The 25,881-nt window shown below is 41.3% G+C and overlaps 1 protein-coding gene across 1 annotated transcript in view; it reads left to right on the top strand.

Annotated features, from left to right (window-relative positions):
* The first annotated feature begins 1,702 nt into the window (after positions 1-1,702).
* PCSK2 (proprotein convertase subtilisin/kexin type 2) overlaps positions 1,703-25,881 on the top strand; it is a 262,157-nt gene continuing 237,978 nt past the window's right edge. Inside the window, exon 1 of the mRNA XM_032142938.2 lies at positions 1,703-2,176. Coding sequence (XP_031998829.1) covers positions 2,000-2,176 — 177 coding nt within the window. The 5' untranslated portion in view covers positions 1,703-1,999. The remainder of the gene's footprint in view (positions 2,177-25,881) is intronic.

The following is a 25,881-nucleotide window of genomic DNA, read 5'->3' as shown; positions in this document are numbered from 1 at the left end:
TCTGAGCAGTAGTGAGCTGAGGGGCCCAGAGTTGATCTGTTTCCCTTTATTAATACTTTCACCATCTTAATACTTCTCCAGAAACCTGCCTCCACCATGGCCCTAAGTCCTAACAGATAGCTTAATTTTCTTAGAGGAATTCAAATAACAATAATAAATAATGTCATACAGACTTCTAATGTTTTAATAGAAACCTTCAGCAATGCCCATATTTTTATTTGACAATTTTTTAAAGGGCTCTGAGGGAGCCAACTATGTCAGCAAACAGACACGCTCTGAAGACAGGGTGGTCCATGGCATTCAAAGTGTATTCATTTCTACCGATGGTGCTTTTCTTGCGTAGGTTCTGACTTGTGTAGATTTGGACTTCATGCTAAAATAAAAAGAGAGGAATCTGTATATACATGAGAGAATGTGTGTAACGTGTCGATGGTATAAATAGTCTCTTCCTCTCTGAATTGCATGCACTTAAGCCCCTAAGAAAAGATCTCTTACCTCTTATCTAAGTAAAGCAAAATTTTGAGCTTTGAAGCTAAATGATACAACGAGATCAGTGTAAATACTCTTTAATACAACAATATTTAAGTTGCTTTGAAACAGTCGTCCTCATTTCGTTACATACAGAACGTTCGTTCTTCCTCCCTCTCAGGCAAGAAGCGGAGTCCGTCGTCAGCAGTTAGCAGAGTCCAGTGCGAGTGCACGTTTCTTAACTGGATAACTTAGTTGCCCCCGCCCCCCCGTCGCTGTGCCTGAATTCGCCTCCAGCAGAAGACGTTCAGCGGGCGACTTGGCCCGGCGCCTGGGATCGGTGGCTATGCGTTCCCCAACTAGCACCCTCGCTGTCCTTGTGCAGTGGAACGTCCCCAGGTCTGAGAATGCACCTCCCGGCGTGTCCACCCCGGCCGCGTCTCTCCTGAAGGCAGATCTTGGAGGTGCAGCCAGGACTCCTAGAGGAGCCTCCTCCAGTCACCATCGCGGGTGGGGCGAGCCCGGTCTCCTGCTAGGCTTCCCAGCCGCTTCGCTCCGGACCTGCCTGGAGCCTACAAAAAACAAGGGCTCGTCCTTGCACTCTCGCCCCCCATGGATCACCCCTAGAAGGTGCTTTCCCCAACCCTCCTGCTGCCAAGGAGAGCAAACCTCCCCGGGGATTTGCCCAAAGTGGTGGGAGGAGGGTTAATATTTGCTTTGTTATTGGGATAAGGGGAGGCAAGTATGCCTTGGGTGTGTGTGTGTGTGTGTGTGTGTTTGAGAGAGAGAGAAAGAGAGGTGTTTCTGCAGCGGGAAACAAGCAGGAAGAGGCACAGAAGCCGGCGCCCCAGCTCCCCTCAGGGCCTCCGAGAGCGGCACACACCGTAATTCCCTTCCCAGAGCCTACAGATTCCCACAAACAATGACATCACTCCGCCGCCGCTGGCCTGATTACAGCTGGGGGGATTTTCCTGGGCGCGCGGCGGGCCAGGCTGAGATGGGGGAGCTCTCCGGTGCTGAAAGGGGCGGGGGCGCGGGCTCGCTGCGCTGTGCTGCGCCCCCAGAAGGCGGAGGCGGCCGGGCCGGGCCGGGGGTGGGCGGGGGCGGGCCCGGGGCGGCCCAGGGCGGGGCCCGCCGCTTCCCCCGCCCTCATTGGCCGCTGGCGGACTCACGTCACCCGAGCTGGTGCTCTCCTCCAGCCCCTGGGGAATTGGAGCTGAGGAGGAGCTGAAAATGCAGATTTAGCATCAAGCACAGACCTACACTCGCTCTTTCTCTCCGGTACACACAGCACCCCACATTCGCACCCCTGCCCGCGCGCCGGGCCGCCTGACTCCACGGCTTCCCCTCCAGCCAGATGCTGGAGAACACACACTGATTCGCTGCTTTCCAAGACCCTATTCAGTCTCTTTCTCTATACAAAGATTTTTTTAAAAACTATATATAAAATTTTTTTTTGCACCCTCCCTCCGAGTCCCCTGCTCCGCCAGCCTGCGCGCCTCCTAGCACCACTTTTCACTCCCAAAGAAGGATGAAGGGTGGTTGTGTCTCCCAGTGGAAGGCGGCCGCCGGGTTCCTCTTCTGTGTCATGGTTTTTGCATCTGCTGAGCGACCGGTCTTCACGAATCATTTTCTTGTGGAGTTGCATAAAGGGGGAGAGGACGAAGCTCGCCAAGTTGCAGCAGAACACGGCTTTGGAGTCCGAAAGGTAAGCTCTCCCATGCATTTCGCATGTTGTTTCAAAACGGGGGGGGCAGCCCTGCGCAATCTCATTGCAGATTTGCAAGTTTTCTCTCTTTCTCGTGCGATGCAGATATTCTGCCATGGGCTCTTTAACACGATATTGCCTCCGGTGATCTTTCACCGGTTATGTAATTAAAATGTCCTTCATCTGTACTAGTAAGGTCATCAAAATAATTTACTGCTCTTTGACTTGATGGCGAAAATAGGATAACACCTTTCACAGGATGCCATGCTCCCGGGATGCTGTCCGAGGTACCAAGTTCTCTAGGCTGCCTGGGGATGGAGGGATGAAGCCCTGAACAGCTGAGCCTGGCGTTGGCTGCTTGGCCAGGGACGTCTCCCCCACCCCCATCCCCCGGAGAAAGAATAGTTTCCTACAGACGGGGCTGGACGTTTGGACACTGCAATTCACCTCGGTGTTTCTCCCACCCCGCACCGGGAGGACTTCCCTCCCAGTGACTTCGGTCCCTGCTCCTCTCCGGGAACAACGGCTTCCTGACTCTAGGAGATTTGGAAAGAAACTGGTCTCTAAAATCGGGGCGGAACTTCTCCGCCCTCACCCCCGCCCACGACCGCCCACCCCTGGAGCGCACTTCTGGTTGGCTCCCTAGTTCTCAACTCCCGGCTACAGGAGCTGGAGAGGTGGATTTTGAGGGGGATTCCCTACGGAGAAGTCGAGGTGTCCTCTCCTGATGCGTGGGCGGCCAGCCTGGCTTTCCCACTAGAGCGTGGGGATCCCCATTCCAAGAAGTTGCCAGAGTTGGACAGTTTGGGGAGATAGGTGAGCCTCCCAGCTTTGGACACCTTGGATCCCCTTTGGAGACTCCAGGGTACTCATCCTGGGAGGACAGAAGAGAGAAGGGCGCTGGGTGGGGGCTGTGGCTGACCTGCGTGTCTCTCCTGCAAAAGATGTATCAGGGTTCTCCAGTGTCCTTAGGGGACCTGGCGCAGGCTGGGGTGGAGTGTGGGTGCAGACAGAAGCTGGGGCGAGGGGAACCCAAAGGACAGAGATGTGGCTACCAGAGGGCTGGGTGGAGGTCAGTGAGATTTTGGGCTCCATCTCGCTCCTTATCCCAGGAAGAGAGAGGAGTGAGATGAGCAGTGGGTGCTTTTGGTTACTGGTTTTGCCTTGAAGGACCGCGCAGACCGAAGCTCTTATTAGTCTTTTCTGTCCTGACTTCCCAAGCCTCCCGCCTCTCTCCCAGCCACCGCCAGGGCTCCTCCAGGTGTGGGGGGCTCTCCCTCCTCCTAATGGCGTAGGCAGTACCGAGATTTCGACCCCAGATGGGTCTGGCGACGAGTTTGACAGAGGTCTGGGAAGAGGCTCCGGGTTCCGCCGGTGGCGCGCGGGCGGGTCTTGCGGAAAGGAACTTGTTGCACTGGAAAGCGTGGGTGGAGCAGGGGAAAGAAGGCGCCGGCCGGGGGAGCACCCCGCTGTGATTTTGGCCCGTGGCCTGCCGGCTGTTTTGAGAGACACCAACACAATAAAGAAGCCGACCTTCCTTCTTCACACGCCCCCACCCCAAACTTGGCAAGACCCAGGACCCAAACGCCATTATAAAATATAATAGTGATTATTATTAGTTATACGGAAGCTTACGTGCTGCAGTCCTTACATAGATTTTTACTTAATCTTCTCGATATCTCTGAGGAGGCTGCTATCATTATTGAGCCTATGGCCCCGTTGAGGAAATTGGTTCAGAAAGGGGTGCGAGATAAAAACAGGCAAGGGCTTCAATCCAGATCTTTCAGAAGTGAACCCCTGCTCTTTACTCCTTAGTACCCACCCAAGCAAGCTAGGTGCTTTCAGGGGATGTGGGGCATTGAGATAAGCTGAAAAGGGATTTTAATTCTTGAGTGTGATCTTGCTGCAGAAACCTGTGGCTCCCTCCCCCTCCCCCACACCTTTTCATGGGTGCAGGGGAGTGGGAGGGAGCCATAGGTTTCTGAAAACCATTGCTCTCAGTGGTTTTCTCTTCTCTTTGCTGCCCCTTTGAAAATGTGCCCTTGGGATCAGAGATCAGATAACTAGGCCTCTTTGTCCTTCATTCTTTCTTGGAGAGGAGAGCACTGATTTTGCATCACAACCTGAAACCTGCAGTTCCCATCTGAGAGACCTCTCTCCTTACGTCTCCATAACCTCTCAGGTAGTACCCCACAACCAAATCCAGTGATTTTTTTTTTCTCTTTTACACATTTAAGTAACAGGGACTGCCTGGTGCAACATCTGCCTAGAATAAACCTCCTTTTGGATCCATGTCTTGTCCATTCTTCAAGACTTAAATTCAAACCTTTCCTGATGCTACAGACCACAGTGAGCTTTCCCTCCTCCAAATTTTTATGCAACTGATAGGCAAATACTGCACTACATAAGCTAATAAATGCCATCACTTGTCCTCATTATTTCATGTATGTAAGTAAATATGGGTTTAGTTGTTGTATTTCTACTTAAAAGGTAAATATTCAGGGATGATACCTCCTATATTTCTCATTTCCTCCCTGTAACCAGCACATTACTGTTTTGCCAGCCTTGAAGGAAACTTCCTCGGCTGTATTTGTTATCCCAGGTTTCCCAGACACCGTCCTATCTTGCTTTCATCATACTGTTTTGTACTTTTGCCAACATTTGTTATTGTGCACCTTAGAGGCCCTTGTGTCCTTCTCCTTCCTTGCTCTGACGCTTAGCATGCTTCCCTACTCCCTACTGCTCTCTGCTCCGAGGCTCAGTGACAGACACAAAAGATTCTCAGTGGTTATTTATTCATCCATATGAAAGGTCAGCAATGGAGACTAGAAGAACATGCTTTCTTATTAAATTATCTCATTCTAACCTCACAAATCTATGAGAGAAATTACTGGCATCAGCTGTAATTCTCAGATGAAAACCTTAAGGCTTTGAGAAGTTAAGTATCTGCTTATACCTGAGAAGTAAAAGAACTCAGACTTAAAACCAAATTTGCTTAACTGAAAAATAATTGCTTTTCGACATCACGCTGCCTCCAGGAAGCCTTCCCTGACTGCCAAGAACTCTTCCCTTGAGACACAATTTTAGAGTTCTGATATTTTCCCTTTTCTTTTTACTTTTTTTATATTTATCATTTATTTTCTATTAACACATGAACATATGTCATTAACTAATGGGTACGTGTATTTATGTCTTCAGGTAGACTATAAATCTTCCAAGAGGAGAAATGATATACTATATCTTTATATAGTCTCCATATCTAGCATGGTGGCCTATATATGAATATTTAATTGTTTGTCAATTATTTGATTGATTCTTATAAGACCACAAACAAACATTTGTTTTCTCTCTAAAATGAAATAAAAACACCTATAACTTTACCTCTGAAAAGGTTATGGAGATTAAAGCTTTCTATTTTATCATGACCTGGCCCTGGCCCAAAGACCTATGTCCATCAGAAAAGATACTTATGTCTAGGAGAGTGAATGAGTTTACAGTAATGACAAAGGCGTTATTCCAAAGAGTGCCTTAAAATTCTCAAAATGGTACTAATTTTAATTCATTTGAAACAGAAAACAAACATTATTTATTGAAGCAATCTGTTGAAGATTAACCAAAAATCAAGTGAGACTTAGGGTTTAAAAAGAACCTGATACTATCCTAGGGGTTTCATTTTATTATGGTGTGTTTTATGTTTTATCCGCAGAGGACAGATGCTGAAATGATTACACAAGTAAAATCATGTGACCATTTTTGTAATGTGTGAGTTTTTTTTATTTTAAAAACAACCTAATAATCATTATGCTGCCAGGTAGTAAAAAATTAATAAATTTCTGGTCACTTCACTTTTATTGAAGTATAATTTAGGAAAGAACACAGCTTAGGGAATTTTCACAAACTGAGCACGCATGTGTAACCAGCACCCAAATCAAGAAACAAAATATTACGAGTAACCCTAAGTCCTTTTTTCACTCACTTGCTTTGTTTTCAGGTTTTGGCTATTATAAATATAGCTTTTGTGGATATTAAAGTCTATGTATTTTGGCAAACACATATATGGCCTTCTACTGGGAATTCCTAGAAATGGAATTGTTGAGTAAAAGGATATGCATACATACAGCTTTACGAGTCCATCAGTTTTCTATTGCTGTGTACCACTAAAAAGTTTAGTGGCCTAAAACCACACAAGTTTGTTATTTCACAGTTTTCATGGGTAAGGAGTCTGGCACATTTTGGTTGGGTCCTCTGCTCAAGTCTTCACCGGCTGAAATCAAGGTATAGCCTGCTGTGTCCCATCTAGAGGCATGACCAAGAAACAACCCTCTTCTAAGCATATTCACGCCTTTAGAGGAATTGAGTTTCTTGTGGTTTTAGGCCTGAAGTCTTTATTTTCTTGCTGGCTGCTGGGCCAGGACCACTCTCATCCCCTGGAGACCTCTCCATAGCCCTCTCAAACCTCACCCTTCAAACATCTGCCTTCAGGAAGAGCCCACTCTCCTTGCAAGGTTAACCTGATCCGTTCAAGCCCACCAGGATTGTTTTCCTTTTGATTCTTCTGATGAACTCAGAGTCAACTGATTTAGGACTTTAATAACATTTGATAAAGCTCTTCAACTTTGTGTAATCTAATCACAGAAGTGAAATCTATCATCTTCACTGTCCCACCTAGGCTGTCCACACTCAAAAGGAAGATGATTACATAGGGCATGTACACCAGGGAGCAGAAATCTTGGGGGCCATCTCAGAATTCTGCCGGCTACAGACAAACAGCCACATGGCTTTCCTAAGTAGTTATACCAATTTACATTCCCACCAGCAGTATGTGAGAGTTCCAGCCGCTCCACATTCTCACCAACACTAGATATTTTACATCTGTTTTCTTTCAGCCATTCTGGTGGTATGTAGTAGTGTCTCATTGTGACTTTAATTTGAATTTCCCTGATGATTAACTAAAGTTAAACACCTCTTCATGTGCTTATTGATGATTTGGATATCCTCTTTTAAACACATTTGTTTCAAATGCTTTGCCCTGAAAAGTTTTTCTTTTGGGTTGTCCATCTTCACTTTTTATTTGTAGGATTTCTTTACCTGTTATGGATAGAAATTTTTGGTCAGATATACGTATTTTGAATATTTGATACCACCCATTTAATGGTATCTTAATGTCACAACAATGTTGAATCCAGATTATATGCTTTTACTTCTACTTCATCATGCAACCAATTGTAAGTCAAAGGAAGAATTATCTTGCAGTATTTCCACATCCCCTATCCCAAAGTTCTTTAGATCAAAATTGACAACATTTGGAGGAAAAAAATAAAAACAGCATATGGATTTGATCCTAAGCATTCCCTAAAAGATTTCAATCTAAGAAGACTTTAAGGGACAGTTCTTCTGGAACTAAAAGATTTACCACAGTAGCTAAGGGAAAATAGCAACCTGTAACCTTGCTTCCCTAGACATGGCTGCCATTCATGTTGTGCCTTAGATCGAATCCAAGCTCATCCCTCAAGACCTCTCTGGTTGACCTAGACCATGGTGTTCTCTATCCATTTGGAGCTTTGATGACGTATAATCGATTCCTTTCCCTGATACCAGTCATAGCCATCAGAACACTCAACGTCCCCAATACCCCTCTTGTGGCTGAAGAAAACCAGGAACAATAATGTTGAAAGGTAAAGATGACAGGATTTGGAGTCAGGTAGCACTGGAAACTTGGCTAGATTACTAAATCTCTGAGAGGCTCATTGTCTTCTGAAAATGGTTAATAAAACATGGTGGTGGTGAAAAATAAATAATGTAGTTAGTGCATGTAAAGTTCTGGGCACAGCACTGAGTACATAGGATAAAATAGCTATTACTGAAGTAGTAAAAATCAGCAGGTTGTGCCCTAGTGACACTATTTTCCTCAAAAAAGTAGCTGTAGGTTATACTTGTGAGGGAGTGACAACTGACTAAGTGAGGAATAGGAACCCAGCCCAGCAGCAATCCATCCATGGGCTAGTCATGACCCATGAGATGACCTGGCCCAAATTCAGTAAATGTAATTCATTATAGACCATGGTAATTATCTCAGCCAATTATACTGAATTCCTCAGGAAATCTGACTGGCTAGTTGCTCTAGAGAGGAGAATGCAGTACAGTTACCATGAGAAAGCCCATTCAGGCCATGGGAAACTCAGACATTTTATCTAAGTTTCTAATAGCTTTCCAACCACAGTTTCCAGCAAAAGACACCTGTAACAGGCTGAAGAGCTAAGCACCAAATTCATTGCTCCTTCTTCATGGGCTGCAGCAAGACCACATTTCCCAGCCTGCCTTGTAAATAAGCATGATCATGTGACAATTCTAGCCTGTGTAATGCAAGCAGAAGTCATGTGTACTTCTTCCATGCCTAAGAATTCTCTATCGATTGTTTCTCTGTGTTCTGCTCTCCTCTGGGGCTTGATGTAATTGAGAACAGTAAATTTCGACACCAAATGCCAAAGCAGCATCACAAGATGAAAGGAGCCCAGGTCCCTGGTCCGTGAATTAGAAGACCTTATATGAGTGAGAAATAAACTGCTATTACATTAAGGCACTGAGATTTGGGAGTACTGCCCAAACTAATATGCTGTCAGTAAATATCCCTTTGCTTAAGTTGCTAGAGTGAATCTCTAAACCTTGAAGGCAAACCGAGCCAAATCACAATAAAAACTGTTCCAAAGTTTTGTGACAGCACACATATTTTCACCACATATTACCAAACAACTTTTCAAATATTTGTGATTTGTCTTCTCCAGCAAGAAATAGAACCCATTCTACACACTGTTCTTCCTGCTGGCAACCAATGTGCCTTACTCATAATAGGTGTTTAATATGTGCCCCTTCACTATGACTGCAGTTGGACCACAAGGTGGTGATTTGTCCATAATCTCAGGTCGAAGGTGCTGGAAAAACTATTTTTTAAGAAACTATTCCTGTAGAATCCATTTCTCTATAGGCAGCCATTCAGCTAGGAAATAGAATTAAGTGGCAACCAGCAAGTGGGCAACTGGCATGCTTCTTTGTTTCTCTAAAATTCCCCAACTTCGATATTATCAGTAGTAGAACAGATGAGCTCTTTGAACAAAGAAAGTAAACTCTGCAGTTACAACCTGATCAAAATACAAAAGAAGGGAAAGAGGGGAAATACACCTTTTTTTCCCAATTGAATGAATATCTGGAAATCAATTTCTATTTCAGAAGATCTTATTAGCTATAGATCATAATGTTATGGCACATCAGAGAGTGATGCTATAGTTAAGTTCACAATAATTATATATTCTGCTCAAAGAGGTCTGGCTTTAACAATAAAACATGAAATCTGAAGTTCAATTTTTCATTCAGTTCAGATCCAACGTTTCAAAAAGAAACTCTGTGCTGAATTTGTGAATTATTATTTGAGATACAAATAATCACAGGACAGCTCAAAAACTGACATTTCTGTTTGACTTTCCTTATTAAGGTGTATTTATTTAGCTAAAGTCCACAAGTGATTAAGAAGCCAAGAAATTACATCCGAGTCAACACTTCAGTCTGAAATATATAGTTGTGTATTAATGGATGGCTTCTATGCGAGACACATATGAAAATAATTTAACTACCTTGACAATTTTTTGTCACTGAAGCTAATTTGACCACAACTTTTTGGAAATTGTTGTGATATGCTGAGATTGTCTGATAAAAATAATTGAATAAAACAAGTTCTTACATTGAAAGTAGAACAATGACACACTCTTAATTTCCTGACATAGAGTGAAGTAGACTTAAAACTGTTATAGGGTATTGGCAGTTTCTCCATTAGAAAATTGACAAGAATGGGAAGAAAACTGTAGGATCCTGGGGTCTCTCTTTGTTTATAACTTTAAATTTGGCATTAACTTCCATAAATATCCAATTGTTCTCCTAGTTTTTCCTAAATAGATTCATTTCATGCTCATTTTGTATCAAAGGCAAAAGAGTCCAAAGAAAAGTGAACAATATACAGAATCACTATTGGAAGCATCAAGAACATAAAGATAATAACTTAGGTTTAAAACATTTGCAAAGTGTTGTAAGTCATAAGAGAAAAACGTTTTGACCTGGAATATTTGGGTTTCACTCTTCTAAAGTTTTAAGTAGAGGGCAAAGAGATTGTCAGCCTTGCTTTCTGTGTAAACACAGTGTCTGGCAAAACTAAGTCTACAAGAAATATTTGTTGAATGAATGACTTAATTAATGTTGGTATTAGATGTAGTAGACAACTGAGTATCTTTCCTCTTAAGATTTAAACAATCACACACACAAACAAAAAAGGGAATCCTTCCATTTGCGAGATGGTAAACATCTCAATGTCAAGACAATATTTTTACACATTGCAGTATTCATGAATACCATGAGTGGACATAATCAAATTAAATCACGGGATAAGTTAAGAACCTCGATAATATGAAAAATGTAATAACTTTGATATTTTTGTCAGAATCACACATCAACATTATTTTAAAAAATACCAAGTAATAAAAAAATACAAGAAGGTCTTTTTTAATTATCTCAAATCTCATTATTCAGAAATAACCTTTACCAGCATTAGATAAACTCTATTGCAGATACTTCTGTATGAATAAGTACAGAGAGAAGAGAGATATATAAATTGTTTTATAGAGCTGAGATCTCATCATATGTGCTATCTTAAGTTTTAAATCATTCAATTTAATTATTATAAAATTTAACAGAAGAGAAAATCAAAAGAAAACTATGGAAATTGTTAAACTTCAGATAAATATGTTATACGAAGGAGATATTATTTCCTAATATACCTCCCTAAAATTAATAAGAAATTATTGTGTCTAATATTTAGGAGTTTGTAGTTACATATTTTATACATACATGGTAGATAGACTACATATATTTAATTACATGTTTACTTATTTAATTACATATTTAAACTTTTGTGAGTTATGGACTCAGTGCTTTGTAAAATGGGAAAATTAGCATCCTGACACTTTCTCTCAACTTCCCTACTTCCACATTCCAATGTTTGTTAGGTATATCATTATTTTTGCATCATGTTGCATATAAATATTAACCTTCTACTAATAACCATAATTTATAGTATTGCTTATATTAGTTCTTTCTTAAAATTCTAATGTTACCACAAGTCCTTTTATCAGAACTTCAATTACAAATTCATTTTTATTCATCTTTTGAGTAGCTAGGTTTTACTGAAAAGTGAAGAAATTAGCCTAAGCGTGAAAAAGGAGCTGTCTCAATTTCAGATTAAAGGGGAAAAAGTTGGCAGGGGAAGTCCTGTTTGTAGGTCACAGAGGAGAATGTGGTGATAATATCCACTTAGGAGTCACAATTGTTTCAGAGGATTAAGAGGCAAGGTCAATGTTCAGAGGGAGGGAGGAGGTGTTAGGATTGGGGCTTCAAGGAGATGGAAGTTCGGACACTGCTCGTAGACATGAGACAGGGAGTGGACAAAGGACAGATCATGATTTCTGGGCAGTACTGCAGAGGCAAGTGGGAAAGAACGGATTTATGGTGGCACCAGCAGACATCTTAAGAATGTCTTAAGCAACATTCAGATTAGGGTTGAGAGGTGAGAGAAATGGAATCTTCCAAAGAATAGAGTGTCAATGAAATAGAAGAATAGGTAAATTGGAAATAACAGTGAGAGAGATGAAAGGGAGAGAGCTATGGTTGGTGAGTGGGATATTGAAGCTCAAGGCTCCAAAAATTGAGCACTTCCAGGTAATGATGAAGTTCATGGAAGTGAGTTATCAAAGTAAAAAGGAGATGAAGGTGATCAAGACACTAAAAGTAACATGCACAAGGATTTGTTCACATACATCTCATTCATGCCATGGCAAGAAATAGGATTGTCAAGGAAGATGTTGAAAGAAAACAAAGCGAAGTCCTAGGACAAAATGTTGGAGAACTTTGGACATGAAAGGAGAAAGAGGAACGAGGAGAGGAGTCAGAATTTGGACTGTTGGAGATACGGAAAGAGAATCAAGAGCACACAGGCCTGTGAAAGGAAAGGAGGAGAGAGTTAAGAAGGAAAGAATGAAGCAACCTTAGCCACTGGTTTTAGAGACAAAGTCATTGTTGAAATAGGAGGAGTCACCCTAGCACAGCGGAAGAGGAGACAAGTGTTAATTTGGATTCCCAGATGTAGGCCCTGGAATAAGGATTTAAATGCAAGTAGTTTACTCAAAGAGTGATTCTAGAAAATACTGGTAGAAGAGTGGGGAATTGAGATAAGGAAAGGAAGGCAGGAATAAAGGGTACATCATAAAGCAAGTTGTCACTGTGGGTAATTGGAACTCAATCCCACTGGAAAACTGGGAGCTGGTATGGAATATGTGCTTCAGAGTTATCCTGCCTGAGGGTGAGGAAGTTGGGGTATTTATACACCCATTGCATTGACATATTAATTGATGATTGAGAGTTACTCCAGGCTGATGTTAACACTCCAGCATTTTGTCCTGGCATATGCTCAGACAGAGCAGAATTTGGCCATCCAGAAAAAAAATCGCAAACAGATGCAGAGGCTGGCACCCACAAAATGGTAAGGCCTATCCAAGAGGATCTGAGCATGAAAGTAACCATGTCTGCTACAGGAAAAAAGCCCAATCATGAAGGGAAGCATCAAGTGTGATGAAGTGGAGGTGCCAAATATAGACCATCCCTTCAAGAGGTATAGGGGTTAAAATAGAAAAGTAGTGTTATAGTCACTTGATGTGGTTTTAAAGGTATTTATGAATTAATGATTTCTTAGCACTTGTCAGACCACTTGGAGATTGCTATCCCACCAGAATATTGTGACATACCTCGCCAATCAAGTCTGCGTTACTCTAACTGGTTTTTCCAGTCATTTACATTTTTACAAATGATAATTATAATTATGAAACTATAGCCTTTCAGAACAAGAAGGGATCCTAGAAAGACATTAATTTAACCCTTCATTTAATAAATGAAGGAAATAAATGAGGGAAAGGGTATCAAACACTATGTTTGTATGCTTAACTATTCCAAAAAGCATTTGAGCCTTGTTGCTCATTGGTGGTGGTTTAGACAATGCATTATTGATACCACTGAACCACCTTTCCAGACTGGATGAGACAGACAACTAGACTGGGTGAGACTCCTATAAGTGATTAGCCACATACACCAACTTGGTCTGACCATACTGATTCATTTCATGTCCTCCTGATCTGCTTTTATGTCTGTTTTTTTTACCATTTTACCCCTAGAATTTTTATAAATTCTGATTTTCCAAACAAAGCTATTCATAGACTCAAGGATTCCACACCAACAACTATTGGGTGTACACTTGGTAAAAGACAGAATAGGAATTTATACTTCCTTGACTACTCCCTTAGTGACTAAACAGTGCTATATATTTAGTAAGCACTCAATAAATACCAAAATAAATAATGAGAAAAAAATTTAAAGGCTTAGCATCATCCTATTTAGTGCCTGTGTTAAGTGGATTTCATTAATTGCCCTTAATAGCCTAAAATTTTGTGACTTAATCATTCAGAATCCAGTGACAGAAGAGAATAAGGTGATCCACAAATCCTATTCCTCTTTGCCTTTAGCTTCTCCTCTACTTCTGTGGGAAGAAAAAAAAAATATCAGTTTTATCAGGTCACCACCAATTCTCTTCAGTGATGATAGAAGCTCAAACACAAGAAGGTAGTTGACATCCAAGAGTCAATTCTAGTCAGTTCCAGCTGACTATGTTTCTAGGAACTGTCAGCCAAGAATGGGAGACCAAGAGAGACCTTGAAGAACCTAAAATGTGGGAAGAAGGATGGGAAACAAGCCATTTGTGATCTCTTGAAGTCCAGTAGCAGCACTTTAGGCAGAGGAGAAGGGACAGGGATCCTTGGAGAGTTGTGTCTTAAATGAGGTTTGTCATTAACCCAAATTTGGACCCAGCAGCTGAAGCCAGAAACAAACCATTCTGGCCATAAACTAGAAAATGAGGAAAGGACCAAAGAAGAGTTATGAGAGTTTCAAACCAATGGACCAAGAAATTAGCAAGAGCTACAGTCATACCACAGGGACATATAGAAGGAGAAGATTATTAAGGTCATTCAACAAACATATACTGAGTAAGTTCATTAAACAAACATAATGCAACACACTAAGACATGGATTTGGGAACAAGTAAGCAACTGGGATTCAATCTTACTGGCCTAAGATGATTCCAATAGATAGACAAAAAATCAAACCCCAAGGTCAAAACACTTTGTGTGTGTGTGTGTGAGACAAAGTCTCACTCTGTTGCCAGGTTGGAGTGCAATGACGTGATCTCGGCTCACTGCAACCTCTTCCTCCCAGGTTGAAGTGATTCTCCTGCCTCAGCCTCCCAAGTAGCTGGGAGTGCAGGCGCACACCACCATACCCAGTTAAATTTTGTATTTTTAGTAGAGACGGGGTTTTACCATGTTGGCCAGGATGGTCTCGATCTCCTGACCTCGTGATCCACCTGCCTCGGCCTCTCAAAGTGCTGGGATTACAGGCATGAGCCACTGCACCTGGCCCATGAAAACACTTTTGAAGTCTCTGCTTGTGTTGCATTTACTAAGTATCATTGGCCAAAGCAAGTCACATGGCCAAATTTAGAGTCAGTGTGGGAGGAGACTAACCAAGGGAATGGATACAGGGAGATATGAAAAAAATGTGGATCCAATTTCCTACTACAGGCCCCTCTGACAGTTACAACTTATCTGTGTTGTCCCATCAAAGGGTGAGGAGGCTGGGATGTTTAACCTCCAGCTACCATTTCTTCTTGGTTGATGGTTGTTCCTGGAGAACATCAAATCTCTGATACTTCTGCCTGCTGTAAGTAGACCAAGCATGCTTCCACTGCCAGAGAACACCCTTAGGAGAGCGGTGCCTGAAGGACATTGGCATCTGTAGGTACTCTCTACAGGTGACCTCCAGGGTGGACCAAGGGAAGGCAGGCAGTGCATCAATATCATGTGCTACACAGAGGACATAAAGTTACATAAAATTCAGGTTCGTCAAAGGCTAGAAAGAAACAGTTTGTGAGTGAGGCTGTATGTCAGATACCCTCTACCTGTCTCATTACCTAGGTGTCATTCTAGACTTGATATAAATCAGTTGTTCAGTCTTTAGGGGGTACCTCATAGTTTGAATCCCACTGTGGACTGTTAGCCCAGCCCTAGAATAGTTAGTGTTTGTGGCTAATCCCTCATAGGAGTGTCACACAATCTAGTTGTCTGTCTCATTCAGTCTGGAAAGCTGGTTCAATTGTATCAACAATGCATTGTCTAAACCACAGCCAGTAAGCAACAAGGCTCAAATGCTTTTTGCAATAGTTGTTAGGCACATAAACGTAGTGTTTGATCTGCTTTCCCTCATGTATAAAATGAAGGGTTAAACGAATGTCTTTCTAGGATCCATTCGCACTGATTACAGACAAATGGGAGTGCTCCATGTAAACAAGTCTGGAAAGTTTTTGTGATAGATTGAATATGTAGTGCATGTGAGGCCATGACTGTCAGCAGAAGGAAAGTCTTCACAAAGCAGGCAATAATACATTGAGGTAAATTTACAATGAGGCTTATAATTTCAAGAGGTTTAAAGGAAGAGGTTTATAAAGAAAACCACAGGCTGTGTAATGAAATGGGCATGGTTTTTAGGAGGATTGCAAGTGGTTTTGTCTGTCTAGATGACAAGAGACTGGGAGATGAGGCCAAAGAAGTGACCTGGGGCAAGTTCATGACCAGTCACCCATACTATGCTGAGGAATTTGGATTTTGCAGGTAGGTGGAAGGAGGCATTGAAGGGTACTTGTGAAGTGTGGCAGGATGGCCACATACAGGACATCCTAGGATAACAAGTTGAGCTAATAGTGACTTGGAGAAGCCTCGATCTCTGCCTGGTTTCTTTGTCCTATGGAATCACTCATTCTGGCAAAAAGTAGCACATCATTTAATAGATGATGCCACTAGGAAGTCAGGTTATATGTCTTTGATCCCATTGCCACTGGATGATGTCATCAGTGATACTAATGGCTTGATTAATTATTGTCCTTGTAGTCACACTGAACGGCTAGTACAGCAGCCAGTTCTATCCATGAAGTTTAGTCCAGCTAAGAACAAAACAATTAAATGCACCTCCCCTGACATATAAAATATATGAGTGCAGAACAAATCCCCTAACTTAGAAGCCAAGAAGAAAAGAAAAACAGTGGTGTATCACCATGATCCTAGCTCACCTAATAGGCACATTACTCCCTGATATTCCAAAGAAATAATGCTCATTTTTAATTTTTTCTTTCTGGGATGATATATGGAAATGTTGCCTGAGGCTAAAAAGAAAGTTTGTGAGTGAGGCTGTATGTCAGATAACCACCACCTGTCTCATTACCTGGGTGTCATTCTAGACTTGATATAAATTAGTTGTTCAGTTCTTAGGGGGTACATCATAGTTTGAATCCCACTATGGACTGTAAGCTCAGCCCTAGAATAGTGAATAACCATGGACAACACAAGCTGCTTCATACTGTGCTCATGCTTATGGGGAAGAGTGGATCCTGGAATTACAGAAGAGAATGAGCCTTATCCGTGGAGAACAAATGCTTAGGAATGGCATAGGAGTAGGCAGGGCTGGCTTACAGCCAAGTGTACTGAGTGCTAAGTCAATGACTTACCCCCTCTCTCCCCTAGTTTCCCTTCCACACAGCCTCTTACAAATCAGCTAATTACAGAATAACATTCATCCGTGAGTTCTTATTTTATTAACAAGTGTGTGTTGAGCCCTATGAAGATGAGGCACATTGAAAGGGGTTGATTCTACAGACAGAAAGATAACATGTTCAAGTTTACGCCCAAGGAAAAGCACACTTATAGTTCTATATTTCTGTAGTCTAGTGTATAAGAATTCATATAATCTGAGGTCTCTATTTTGCTCTTGCAAATGCCTACTTTATGTGTTTGGGTGTGGCAGACTGTTTTAGCAATTGGTCTCTCGTTCTAAATGCAAAGGACGTTCTCAGACCATGCTAACCTGGTGGCACACCCTAATAAGTTGAGGCTGAATGAGATCTTTTGTCACATCTGGTTACTCAAAGACATGATGTCCTCACTCCACAGGCCTTGTGCTGTTGAGAGAGGAGCTGAAGTCACACATAAATAATTTAGGCTCCTCCACTGCATGAAAAGCATCTGTTTAAGGAGCTGTCAAGCTGTCCACTTCTCTAGTGAAATCATATTTACTTTATTCATCTAAATAATGTGGCTTGTTTGCCTTCTGTGTGAAATTGTCTTGCACTGTTTCTCACTGGTGGGTTTTATGGGACAGCATATGATTTTCTGTGCATCCATATGCCACTCTACCTCTGGGAATGGAATGGCTTCTTGTTCAGTAGTTTTGATTATTATAGCCCTTTATAGTTTATGAGTCATTGGGTTTACTCAAAATGTCCAGCTCCTCATTCTCATTTTTTTCTCTATGGCCCAGCCATGCCCCCCTGAAAAATTTTTAAAAAGGAATAATAAAAATAAATAAATAAAAGTCATGTACTCTGTATTTCATTTCCAATGAGTTGCTTCTTGTTTGGGTAATTTTTTGTTGTATTAGAGACAGGGTCTCACTCTGTCACCCAGGCTGGAGTACAGTGGTATGATCATAGTTCACAGCAGCCTCCAACTCCTGGGCTCTAGTGATCCTCTCACCTCAGCCTCCCAAGCAGCTAAGACTACAAGCACACACCACCATATCTGACTAGGTTTTTATTTTTTCTAAAGACGAGGCCTGGCAATGTTTCCCAGGCTGGTCTCGAACTCCTGGGCTCAAATGATCCTCCTGTCTCAGCCTCCCAAAGTGCTGGAATTACAGGCCACCATACCTGGCCTTGTCTGGATAACTATAGCAATAGGAGTCCACCGAAATAAGTTGTGTTTTTTTAGTTATTTGGCATTCTCACACTTGGATGCTCAGAAACATGTGAGTAAATAGCACTGAAGGTACCCACAATTCTGTCTTGTGCTCAGTTTGTAAGTCACTATTAGGTAAGTGAGACCAGAGCAGTTACTCTGAAGTTGAGGTAACTGCATTTAAGACTGTGAACAGTGCATCAAGAAGCACACACCACGACGTGTGTAATGCCCCTGCCATGATGCATCACTTCAATCTAATGATGAGAAAGCAGATGATCCCAATTGAGAGACAGTCTGCAAAATAACTGGCCTGTACTCTTCAAAAGTATTAATGTCATAAAAGACAAAGACAGATAGACTAAGAAACTCTTCCAAATTAAAACAGGAAATGACAACCACATGCAACATGTGATCATGGATTGAACTTTGGGCCAGATTTTTTATTTTTTTGCTATAAAGGATATTATTAAGACAGTTGGCAACATATCGACGATGTCTGTAAATTAGAAAATGATATCATATTAGAGTTAACTTTCTGATGTTGACACTTATATTGCCTTGTTCTTAGAAAACATACACACACCATCTACAGCTTATTCTCAAATGATTCACCAAAGTAATATGCATATGTAGGAAAATAATTTTTTAAATGCAGTAAAACGTTAACAATTGGGGACTCTGGGTGACATGGCTATATTAGTTATTTTCACTATTCTTGCAACTTTTCTATAAGTCTGAACTTACTTCAAAAGTAAAAAATTACTGCTAAAAGAAAAAATGTGTACGTTGATGCAAAACTAACATTGAGGTCTCTCCCTCTATGAAATTGAGCTGGGTTAAACTTTGTCACCAACAATGGGTTTCTGTCCCAGCTCTGCTACTATAGAGCGGAGTGACCATATCCACATCATTCAAATTTTTGAACCTCATTTTTCTCATCTATGTAATGCAGATGTCAACTAGAAATACCTGGACCCTTGAGATGTAGATAAGATCCACTCAAATCCCCATAATGTGCCCTGTAGAAGTCTTCACCCTTCCCAATATTCCTATAAATTCTGGGAGTGGAGCTAGATTTTCATTTTACTTCTGGATACAGTTTTCTACTTCCACCAAAACTTTCCAGTTAATAAATTATGTCTCTTTGCTACCCAAACAATCATTCTTCACAATGGTGACTCAAGTGTGAAATTCAGCCAACTCCCTTGATTTCCCTTCACCAAAAAACTCTTACCATTCACCCAAGGCATCTGTGACCAGAATGTATTTTCCTGAAGATGTCACAGGTGCCAAGAGGGGATTTATGTTGCAAACACAAAGAACTTTAAATGAAGCACCTGCTTTGAAGAGTCGTTTCATCCCCTCATCACTGGGCATGAGCAGTGGCCTCTTCCTGCCCAGCCTCACATTTCTTGCCAGATCCTCCCCACTTTCTTTTATCTGCCCCTTGGTTTCTTTAGTATCTCCTCCTCTCATGGGTGTGGGCAGATTCTTCCCAGGCAGAGCAGGTCAGATCTCCTTGCTCTCTAGGCACCCATGACCTCAGGTACCCACCAACCATTACAGAATTATCCCAAATACAGTTTCTTCCCTAAGAGGAGCTCAGATGATTACATTCTCACCCTGAGTCTCTGTAAAGTGAGACATAGTGCTAGGTACTCATGGAGGTCATCTCCAGTGTAAATATGCTGAGATTCTATGAAGTGCACCTGCTTTAATTTGACAAAATGGAAATTACTTTTTCAAGCAGACAGATATCAAACACAAGTTCCTTTCCTCTAGCCTTGTTATCTATGTGGAATTTAATAGGGTACCAATAAAGTTTCACTAACAAATTATATTTTATACTGACCTTGCCAAATGAAGCATTCTTGTGGGTTATTCCAGCTTTTAAAGGGATATCTTGCTTGTGAAGATACTAGCATGTAATTTTCTAGCTTAGACATCTACTTTTCACCCCTTTTTCTCCTTTATTTAGAAATAACTCTGATCCCCAAGCTGATGTTTGGGAGTAGTTAACTTCTTCTCTTGTCTTCTATGGCTGCTCCAAAGAGCTTGAACCTGACTACAGACCAAAGTAACAGAGAATGCTAGCCTCATCTGTAATTGATAGGATTTTTTTTTTTTGCTAGAATACCTAAGAGTATTTTTACCTCATGTTCAATCTAACGAGTTTCTTTTCATTCCATATATCTTATGATGTGCCTTCTGTCTTGTGCTTAGTAGAGTCCTAGACAGCCCAGAGCTAACAAGTGCAATGTGCATCACTCATTAGATCACAAATCAAGTTTGGCCAGCACAATGCTTTCAATCTGTTTGACTTGTGGAGGAGCATGTACCCTCCAGTTTACCACAATCCTCACCACTTTCTATTGTCTTTTACCTGATTCGCTTAGTTAGATGACTTGCTTGACCCCCAATATATTAAATGTCTTACCAATGCCCAAAGAACTCCATAACCTTAGTCATCCACACTGAATAACACAACTACTTAATAATTCTTTCTAGAATCTAGAACCTCCTGATCTTTTAATTTACTCAACAGGTATCTATGACATGATACTCTGCACCTAGGACATGAGCAAAACAGGTGTTGTCCCCATAAGGCTTGCAATCCAGACATTCCGAGGACTCTGTTCTGAGAGATAATTCTTTCCAGCATACCAAGATAATTTTGAAAGATGAATATTTAAGCAACATGTCAGTACCTCAATTTTCTTTTTCATTTAAGATTCTTCTGTTCCCTATTACTGTATTCAAAACCAGCCTAGTGGATGGCTCTTCCTATAAGCAAGAAGCATTTCCTTACTGTAAAGTGTGTACAATCCACTTGGCTGTGGCTTGGAGCAGCTCTATTAGAATTGACTGGGGATATTCAGTTGGAGGTTGACAATGAGAACACGACAAGGCAGATGATTAGAGAAATTACAGTAATTACTCACAATCAGTCTTCGATAGTAAGTCACAAAATTAAAGAGGAGAATGTAAGTCACAAACTTAAAAAGGAGAATGTAAAAGTATGAACTAAGAGAGGTTTCATGTTCCTGGTTTAACAGTGGAATAGTAAATGCAGTATATCCTCGAGAAAATGCCTGAATGATGGTCCCTCTACTCTGTGTTATGGAAGTTAGTTGGGTCCAATGCATTCCATGGGGGACGTGGTCCAAAGTAGACCTGAAGAGTGTGGTCTGTCCCCTAGTGGTCCTAGGCTGTCAATCAGACTATCCCATCCTTGCCTGGGGCAGCAGCTGTGGTTTCACTGATGATAAATAATTCTGCTTGAAAAAAAAAAAAAAGTGGTTTCTCTTTAGTGATGGAAATAGATACTTAATTTGTGCTTTAGATTAGACACAGTCACTCTTATGTTGTTGATAATTAAGAAATAAAATCACTCTGGAAGTTATTCTTCTCTCTCCCTTTGCTCTGAAGTTGAAACTCAGGCCTGTCTATTAGGTACCTTCAGAATTCTCACTGAGATCAGTTTACCTTGCACACAATCCAGGGAAATCAGTAATCATCTCTGGGCAGATATCAGTAATGTGCAAAACCCATTTCCTACTTGACTTGGAAGGAAAAAGAAAAGTTAGGAAGAGTGAAAAATGAATGGGAAAAAGAGCACATCAGTTCTTCTCCATATGGTCTCTTATCCTCCAGCAGCCTACCCCAGACCTAAATTCAAACGAGCTTCCCTTTCTCTCCCATCCCTACTGCTGGGCATCATGTTCTGCCTATAAGAGATTGCATGCAATTGAAGGAAATAAAGAACGGTCTCTGAGAAAGTCAGTAAAATGCAGAGCTTATCCCTGTTGGTAAAATTCAGGTCCCCAAATGAAATGAACAAGCAATTATCAGCTGAGCCAGTTTTCAATCCTTGATGATTGTTTTGTCTGCCAGTTTTTGTTTCTTAAACCTCTTGACAGCAGTCCCTCTTACAAATAAAATTATAAAAATCCTATATAGCAAATGATGTCCAGTGTTCTACCAAACTAGATCCCGACCAAGCCTGACTGAGGACCATGAAAACCAGCACAGTGGACAAACACAAAGAAAGCAGCCAAAGGTAAAGCGAAGAGTCTGATTCGGGAAGTCTTAACTGTTCTGAGGGTTCTGAATCCATTTGAGAATCTGTAATAAGCAGTAGACTCTCCTGAGAACAAGCGAATGCACAGATGCACAAAATTTGGAATGGAAGCCATGCCAAGGTCACAGACCCTCTGGAGCATCTACAGATTCCCTAAGGGAAGAGAACTCTGGTGTTTAAAAGAAGCAGGAAATAGGCTCCATGAGAATTTAACACTTCTTTTTATCTGTTCACAATTGGTTGCCAGTTCCCTGGAGTTCCCTACTGCTGGGAAAGTGGAGTGTGTGGGTTCAGAGAGGTGCTATAGCTTGGAGCCACAGTTTTCAGTGGGAAAAGGAAGTAAGAGGAAAAGAAAGAAGACAATGAGAAGTGTTGCTGAGATCCATACATTTTTGAGGCATAATGAGAATTTCTAAAAACTCTGCAAGTCTGACTTAGCAGCATTATTACACTGTCACCCAGCCTGAATCTTCAAGCTGACAATTTGCTGCGAGTTCTTTCACTTCTTTTTCTCCTTCCTTCTAGAACCATGCTTATTTCGCCTTAAGAGAACAAAGTGATGATATAAAAAATGGTGTGTGTGTGTGTGTGTGTGTGTGTGTGTGTTTCAATGAAGAAAACATTTCAAAACATACTAAATGCCCGCAGTATGAGAGGCTTCTTACTAGGACACTCAGGTGAATGTTTGGGAATCTACCACTGTGTTCAATATGTCTTTGCTATTTGCAAGATTTGCAGTCTACTTAAGAATCTCAGGAATGCAACGATCAGCCTTACATCCTTGAGGTCTGTGTGGGCAGCAAGTACCTTACACTACTGTAAGTCACATAGCATCTGTCTTTCTCTCCCTGCGGTGGAGCTTATGCTTGCACAAAGCTCTTAAGCAGCTGCTTCTCAGATGCTCAGAAGACAGTGGATCTTGGGTCTGCACTCCAAAAGCAAGAGACAAAAAAGGCCCAGAAAAATAACCAATGCCTACAGGCTAGTCTTTTGTTAGGTTCATGATCAGTCAATTTACCTGTTTATTGCGTAACAGTAAGCTCGTCAGAGGTTCAAATTTTAGCTTTATGAGACCAATTAGCTCCATTTTCTTTCATAGCCAAGAAAGAATCCCAAAGAATCCAGAATCGTGGGTCCCAAGATCACAGCAGTGGGGATGTCACCCATCAGCCTGGCTGTCCTTGAGTCCCACTCATCTCCATCAGGAATTCCAGCCCCAAATCTCATGGATTCCTAGTCATGGTTACAAAGGGCCTGGGATGTAGAGTAGGACCACAACACAAGCAGTGTGGTAGGAAGGATGCTAGATTTACACTCAGGAGAGCTGGGATTTCTGCAGAGAGCTCCCATTCATCTTGTCAGGCCCTGGCATCCCCTGAGCCACAGTGTCTTCTCTAAAAAAATGAGGCAGCTAGACCAAGCCAGGTATGCAACTCAGTTGCCTAAGGTAACACAACCATGGAAAGGGAGCTTAGTGTGTGACCATAGGAAGTGGAGGGGTAGGTGGGTTCTGATTTGAAACTAGGAAATACATGACCCTTCTGAGGTCATTCAAATTTAAATTTTAAAATATTTTTACATTTTTAACTTGCATCTTGGAAATAAATTTAGACTTTAAAAGTGTTGCATAAATAGCACACAGGTACACCTATGTTCATGGCGGCATTATTCACAATAGCCAAAAGGTGGAAGCAAATCAAGTGTCCATCAACAGATGAATGGATAAACAAAATGTGGTATACAGGGTGGGATATTTAATCTTAAAAAGGAAGGAAATTCTGACACGTGCCACAACATGATGAACCTTGAAGACATTGTGCTTAAGTAAAATAAGCCAGGCACAAACAGTCAAATACTGTATGATTCCACTTATATAACCTAATTCGAGAAATCAAATTCATAAAGACAGAAAGTAGAAAGGTGGATTCCAGGGCTGGGGAGTGGGGACTGGAGAGTTACTGTGCAGTAGGTACAGAGTTTCAGTTTGAGATGATTAAAAAGTTCTGGTAATGGATAGTAGTGATAGTTGCACAATGTGAGTGTACTTAATATCACTGAACTATTCACTTAAAAATCATTAAAATTGAAAAGTTGATGTTATATATATTTATCACAATAAAAACATTACTTTTTAAAAAAGCAGAGTTTCCATATACCCTTCTTTCTTCAGCTTCCCCAAAATTAACGTCTTAGGTAAACATAGCAAAATTACCAAAGGCAGGAAATAAACATTGATATAATACTATTAGCTAATCTACAGGCCTTATTCAAAATGTTCCAGTTGTCCCACTAGTGTCCTTTTTTCTGATCCAGGATTCAATCCAAAATATGATTATATTTAATAGTTATGGCTCCTTAGTTTCCTCTAATTTGGAAAAGTTCTGCAGCTCTTCTTTGTCGTTTATGAACATGATGACTTTAAAGAGTACTGGCCAGTTATGAGTTTGTCTGATGGTTCTACCTGATTGAATACACATTATGTATTTTTGGCGAGAAAATCACATGAACGATATGCCCTTCTTAGTGCATCATAGCATGACTCATCACTGGTGAAGTTAACTTAGATCGCTTGAGTAAAGTGGTCTCTGCCAGGTTTCTCCACTATAAAGATACATTTCCCATTGTTTATTGTTGTATCTCACCTGTTAATTTTAGCACCTATTGGAGATGTTTGCCAGCCACAATTACTATTACTATGACATTTTCTGAATGATGATATTCAACGTCCATCATTTCTTCTACATTTATTAATGGGAATTCCACTGTAAGGAAGAGTTTTCCCTGCACCTCAATTTACGTTTAATTTCTTATTTAAAAAAAAAAAACACTAAAACAAGCCAGAATCATGGTAAGATATGTTCCTCTGATACCCACTGGCACTTAACAACTCCAAATTTTATTTCTAATGTTAAAAATTCTAAGTTCTAGGCCAGATGCAGTGGCTCACACCTGTAATCCCAGCACTTTAGGAGGTCAAGGAGGGCAGATCGCTTGGGGTCAGGAGTTCAAACTCAGCCTGGCCAAAACAGCAAAACCTGATCTCTACTAAAAAACACAAAAATTAGCCAGGTGTGGAAGTAGGTGCCTGTAATCCCAGCTACTCAGGAGGCTGAGGCAGGAGAATTGCTCGAATCTAAGAGGCGGAGGTTGCAGTGAGCCAAGATCACACCACTGCACTCCAGCCTGGACAAAAGAGTGAGACTCCAAAAAATTAAAAGTAAAAAAAAAATTATCAGATCCATAATGCTTCCTGCAATAAGAAACAAAAGGTCAAGTTCATACTACCTGATAGTCTTCAAAGTAGAAAGTTTTTGGAAAGCAAAATACAGCACACATACATTTTCTTCCTCTCCCCTCATTTTTTTTATTTTATTAAATCTTAATATTATCCAGAGTATATCAGCAGGGTTAAGCAGAGAAAACATTTAAGAACCATTGAGCCTGGAATTATCACACGAAATATTTATGTTAAATTTGCCGTGGGGAATGTGGTTTTTAATGAACAGGAACTAAATCACAAAAGCTACCATGTTCTAAAAAATTTTTATTCACAGAAAAGACCCCTGGTTAAGTTGGCTATGCCTTGAAGATCATCCAGTACCTGCTGCTCTGAGTCCAGGCCTGTCCCCCTGTGCCAGGCATGTCCCTTGAGAGCATTTATCTGAGCTGCTCCAAGACGGTGTCATCAGCTGACAGAC

The sequence above is a fragment of the Hylobates moloch genome, unplaced genomic scaffold (genome assembly GCF_009828535.3).
Source record: "Hylobates moloch isolate HMO894 unplaced genomic scaffold, HMol_V3 SCAFFOLD_21, whole genome shotgun sequence".
Taxonomy (NCBI): domain Eukaryota; kingdom Metazoa; phylum Chordata; class Mammalia; order Primates; family Hylobatidae; genus Hylobates; species Hylobates moloch.
This window is presented reverse-complemented; position numbering and strand designations above follow the sequence as displayed.